Genomic DNA, 5,905 nt, shown 5'->3' on the forward strand with positions numbered 1-5,905 from the left:
GTCATACAGTAAATTCCATTTATATGACTGGATTCCGCGATTCCGTCTGCGTTTTCCGCATCGTGGAAATCATAGATAATATTGAGGTGTTTTGCAACTTCAGTGTAACGTTAGTTGATTGGGATCTATTGCAACTTAAGCAACGTCTGCTGCTGCCTTACCTTTGAGAGACAACTGATGCGTGATCACTGAAGCAGCTCCAGTTAGCAAGCGCTTTTGGAGTGAGAGTGAATTCCGCATTGATTGGTCGGACTCATAACTCCCAACAAATCAGATGATCGGTGGGCGGAGACTGCTTTAGGCCACAGAGTGGTGGGTTCTGACAGGCTGCATCAGAGCCAAATAGCGATTAATTCAAAATTAAGTTATTTTATCGGCAAATCGGTTTTGAAAATGGCCGATACCGATAATCATAAAAATGCTTAATATCGGCGCCGATAATCGGTCGACCCCTAATTGTTAGTGTGTGAATTGGAATGCAGCCATAGTCTTAATTTCTGCAAATAAACAGATTTTCACGGCACTATCCATAATAACAAACACACTTTCTTTTTCTCTCTAAAGGCATCTTTGCGTATCTGAATTATCACGTGCCCCGTACTCGGCGTGAGATCCTTGAGGTCCTCATCAAAGGTCTGCACCGCCTGGAGTACCGTGGCTATGACTCCGCTGGTGTGGGTATCGATGGGGGGAACAGTAAGGAATGGGAAACCAACTCCAAGAGCATCCACCTGATCAAACAAACAGGAAAAGTCAAAGCCCTGGATGAGGAAATCCATAGTAAGTAATGGTGGTAATTTCACAGGTCTGGGTTAGGCACAAAACGCACTATAAGCCAGTATGAGAACACATCTTGCAATAAAATCTAGACTTCGCGCTAATGTGCTTCAAAAAGCATCACAGAGCAAATCGCACGATGCACGTACAAATTCTTGAGTGCGGTGTCTGCACTATAGTTTCTGTTTTCACTTCACATCAACAGTTTGAAAATAATCTTGATGAACTACTTAATTCAAGTTGATCCAAGTGTTGAACACAAAAGAAGATATTTTCAAGAATGCGAGTTACCACATTGTTCTGTGGAAGTCAATGGCTGCCAGCAACTTTTTGGTTACACACACTATTCATAGTATCTTCTTTTGTGTTCAGCAAAACAAACAAATTCCTACAGGTTTGGACCAACCTGAGGATGAGTAAATGATGACCGAATTGAACTATCCCTGTAAACGTCCACAATAAGTAAAAAAAATATATAAAGGTTTTGTGAAACCAATACAAGTACATTTCAAAGAACTTGCAATGTGTTTAAACAAGGTTTTTTCTTTTCTTGACACATCACACACTTGCACTTGTGTAAAGTGTATTTCTGTTCCATTTGTATTTCTAAGTGTGATCATGTCACTATTGATTTGAAATGTGGTATTAGCAGTTTGTATGTAAACATCTGTTCCACAGGGCAGCAGGATGTTGATCTTGATGTGGAGTTTGATGTGCATCTGGGAATCGCTCACACTCGATGGGCCACTCATGGCGCCCCCAGCCCTGTCAACAGCCACCCGCAGAGATCTGACAAGAACAACGGTCAGTTAGCAGCCTGCTTTTCATAACTCGTATCTAGTTGCAAACTTTTCCATTAAAATAATATTTTGGATAGAAGTGTTCCAATTTTGTAGTCATCATTTGATTTGCTTGCAGAGTTTATTGTCATCCATAATGGAATCATCACCAACTACAAAGACCTGAAGAAATTTCTGGCAAGTAAAACAACATCATCCATCCATTCATCCATTCATCCACCCGACGTGTGTCTATATGTTGACCGTTTCTGTTTGTATGTGTATAGGAGAGTAAAGGCTATGAGTTTGAGTCTGAGACGGACACGGAGACCATCGCTAAGCTAGTGAAGTACATGTATGATAACCGGGAGAGCGATGCCATCACCTTCACCACCCTCGTGGAGCAAGTCACCCAGCAACTAGTAAACACCTTTTCTGTCACCTTGACGACGATGGGCACTCTAAAGGTCACGAGTAATGAGAATGATGTGGCAATAAACGTCTTCTCTTCTTTAGGAAGGAGCTTTTGTCTTGGTCTTCAAAAGTTTGCACTATCCAGGAGAGGCAGTGGGCAGCAGGTAACTTCTACCTTATGTAGTCAGCGTTTACATATGTGCTCAATTAAATGCGTTAATGCATTCATTTATTTCAGCAGTTTCATTCTGTTTGGTGTGATTTCTAAGAACCGATCATGAGCTTCTGAGCAGTCATACACACAAACACAAAGCCCCTAGTGGAGCTCCCGATATCAGGAGAAAGGAAAAGGTTAAAGTCGTTCTCTATGAACAGTTATAAATGAAACCAGATGGGGCGTTTAACAAAAGCAAGCCATTTGCAGTCTTACTATGATTAAAATTTAGGTGACGCTTGTTCCATTTATTTACTTTAATTATCTACAGTAGTTAACATGAACTAACAATGACAAATAAGTCTAAAGCATTTATTATTATGGTAACACTTTACAATAAGGTTCATTAGTTAACTACTTTAGTTAACATGAACTAAGAATGAACAATACTTCTACAGCATTTATTAATCTTGGTTAAAGGTCCACTGAAGTGCCTTGAAACGTGCAGCGTTGTGCTATGTGGTGACGTAATTTCAACTGAAACAGGAAGATGGGGCGGGACATATCGAGCAGCCCTGCCCCCTTTTTAAATGGCCAATAGCGTTTCAATGGTATCACAGCTTGGGCCAGAGCCTTTGAGCTCGGTAACGCCGCATTTGACAGCTTATGACAGCCACAGTCTAATAGATTCAAAAGGGTCTGGCTGCAGCTGGCGCTTGCACTCTCAGACGTGCATTCTCAGGCTTGCAGTCTCAGACACTTGCACTTCCGCTAGCGACGTCACTTGCAGTCTTTATTATTTTTTATTTTGTTCTATTTATTGATTACTTTTTGTTTGAATCTCTCAACATTTTACAACAGTATAGCCAGGTGGTGAAGACAAGAAAAAAGAAACTATATTATGAAGTCACTTGCAATCGCCACTTGCACTCTCCGATACCTGCGACGTCACTTGCAATCGACACAAATGGTGCGTGTTGCCGATGGAGACAAGATGCTGTGGTGGTGATTTAATGATTATTTGTTATTTATTTATTTAGTCATTTATTAGAGGCTTTTATCCAAAGCGACTTACAAATGAGGACAAAAGAAGCAATCAATACCAACAAAACGTCTGAGAGTGCAAGCGCCAAGCTGCCGCCAGACCCTTCTCAATAGATTAGCTCTTTAGGTTCAATATGAAACTCTTACTAAAGCAAAACAGTGATTATAATGATGCTGAGGATGTGTAGTTTGAAAATTGTGTAGGTTTGTGCAGGGCTTGTCTAACCGTTTCTCCTCCTAATCTGATCCAAATCGCTATAAAATACAGCGTTCTGTGTAGAATTCAAATGGGTCCGATTCATTTTGTGGTCTGCGCGACTCGCGCATATGATCCGCTCCTTGATCGTGTCTCTGGACCGGAGCAGACTGTGCGCGTGACACAAAGCGAAACCAGACTTCTTCGACCCAATGGAAAGCATATTTACACTGCCTGAATCGTTCCTTATTCCCCATATAGTGCACTACGTGCCATTCAGCATACAGAAAATACTAACTCTGTGAACAAGTGACCGATTTTAGCCACAGCTAAATTTATTTATAGTGTAGGGGGCGGGACATTTCAGATTCTAGAGAGCATTTGATTGCACAGAAAGTTTGATGAGAAGCTGAAGTGAGGGGTGACGTCATCAAAACCGTTGATTCATATAGCCGGAAGTGAGAGACTGTAAGTTTTTAATGCTTATATCTTCTAAATACGAATTTTGTCATCGTTTTGGAGCACACAAGCTTATACATAACTATAAGGCTAACATATTCATACTAAAAGCCAAACAATTTCAATTTTGATTTCATAGGGACTTTAAACACATGTAACACCTTGTAAACAGACTTAGATTATAGTCGGTTATTCTCTGTAGCTCTCATTAGCCAGCTGTATCTTTTATATACAAATGCACTGAATGTGTGTTAACTAAGACAATAATTACCTTGCAATACACTGTATTTGAATCATTTGACAGCCCTATCAATGGTACTGTATTACAGTACAACTAAGAGGATCCGCCAAATCAGCCTTATTTGAACATCTCATGGGTATTTCTTTGCATCCATCCAGGAGAGGAGGTCCATTACTGATTGGCGTTAGAAGTGATCACAAGCTTTCCACAGATCACATCCCCATCCTGTATCGCTCCTGTGAGTTCACACACTTCCTTCATAACACACACTGACCTCTCACTGCATGAAGCACAGTTTATATTTGTAAATAACTGGCACATATGCTGTAAAGTCATTGAGCGTAATGCTCAAATATGTTCAAGTCTGTCCTGCAACGTGCTCAGATTCCACTGGCCCATCTCTGTGCAATAGAACTAATCTACTTTCAACTGTATCTGTCAAATAAGTAGGTAGAAGTCCAGAATTGATAGGCAATTAATTTATAAGCATTCATATAGTGGCAAAAATGTTGTCATGCATTGTACTGTATAGTTTACTTGCAGTATCCTGCTTCTGATAGCAAATGATCCTTTCAGCTTTTACTAGCATCATAAATATAATTCGTGTATATATATTCTCTTTAGAGTTACCAAGAATAAAGTGTAAACACATAAAAAGTACTGCAAGTTTTTAATTTACCCTTTGATTAATAATGTTGTTTGTGTTTTTTATATAGCTGGTAAAGATAAAAAGAGCTGCAATACTCTGCCCAGAATGGACGAGGACACGTGTCTGTTTCCTGTGGACGAGAAAGCCGTGGAGTACTACTTTGCATCTGATGCCAGGTCTATTCCTTTCGGTTTCGCCTCATCCATTCGCTTTCTTTGTTGGTTTTATCTTTATATTGTGCAGCAGAGGGGATTTGTTTGCTCTGGTGTTTTTCAAGCAAAACCCAAAAAGAATGGAGTGGATTTAAACAGAATAGGTGATTAAATGTCTTTATTTGATGTCACTGCAGTGCTGTCATCGAGCACACCAATCGGGTCATCTTCCTCGAGGACGATGATATCGCAGCAGTGCGTGACGGGCGTCTCTCCATCCATCGGATCAAGCGCACAGCGGGAGATCACCCGGCCCGCGCCATCCAGACCCTGCAGATGGAGCTGCAGCAGATCATGAAGGGTAAGGACAGATGCATACCATACAGAAAAATAGCAAGAGCTGATTGAAATCACCTGATTGACTGGCTTCTGTGCAGTTTTTATAAGTGGGCTGGACGTAAAGTTTCAAGGAAGGAACTTTCAGAGGAAACACTAGTCCTTTAGATTAAACATTGTCTGCAAGGTTCATGTCCCTTGTCAGGAAAAAGTATTAATCATTTAATTGACATTAATACAACATACACATGCTGGACTACAAATAACAAGTGTGCCTGTTTTAACAACAAATTAAATGCATATATTTAATAATTAATTAATATATGAATACATTATGTCCACTATTCTAATGCGTTAATGTACTGTATGCCCACTGCTCTGATTATGGAACACATTTGTGCTGATTCTACTGAAACTGATCAAGCAACATTCAATACGATCAATTGGAAATTATTCAAGAAAATGTATCAATTACAGATTAATCAATTGAATAATAAACCATCAATTAAACCAATAAACCATTAAATAAAAGACTGTAGTTGGTCAGACCTAATCACACCAAGAACAATAACTATGGAAAAAATTTTATTAGCATCCACATCAAAGGATGATGATGTTTTATTATAAGCACATGTTGCAGTTTTGTCGCTTGGCACTTTAAATGCCCGAGCTCGTGGATTCTGATTGGCTGTCAAAGATTTATC

The 5,905-nt window shown here is 39.8% G+C and overlaps 1 protein-coding gene across 1 annotated transcript in view; it reads left to right on the forward strand.

Annotated features, from left to right (window-relative positions):
* gfpt1 (glutamine--fructose-6-phosphate transaminase 1) overlaps positions 1–5,905 on the forward strand; it is a 37,950-nt gene that overhangs the window by 4,492 nt on the left and 27,553 nt on the right. Inside the window, exons 2-9 of the mRNA XM_016473699.1 lie at positions 565–780; positions 1,456–1,581; positions 1,696–1,754; positions 1,844–1,978; positions 2,073–2,134; positions 4,223–4,302; positions 4,781–4,889; positions 5,063–5,226. Of these exons, the coding sequence (XP_016329185.1) occupies positions 565–780; positions 1,456–1,581; positions 1,696–1,754; positions 1,844–1,978; positions 2,073–2,134; positions 4,223–4,302; positions 4,781–4,889; positions 5,063–5,226 (951 nt within the window). The remainder of the gene's footprint in view (positions 1–564; positions 781–1,455; positions 1,582–1,695; positions 1,755–1,843; positions 1,979–2,072; positions 2,135–4,222; positions 4,303–4,780; positions 4,890–5,062; positions 5,227–5,905) is intronic.

The sequence above is a fragment of the Sinocyclocheilus anshuiensis genome, unplaced genomic scaffold (genome assembly GCF_001515605.1).
Source record: "Sinocyclocheilus anshuiensis isolate Anshui unplaced genomic scaffold, SAMN03320099.WGS_v1.1 scaffold112, whole genome shotgun sequence".
NCBI classification, from domain to species: domain Eukaryota; kingdom Metazoa; phylum Chordata; class Actinopteri; order Cypriniformes; family Cyprinidae; genus Sinocyclocheilus; species Sinocyclocheilus anshuiensis.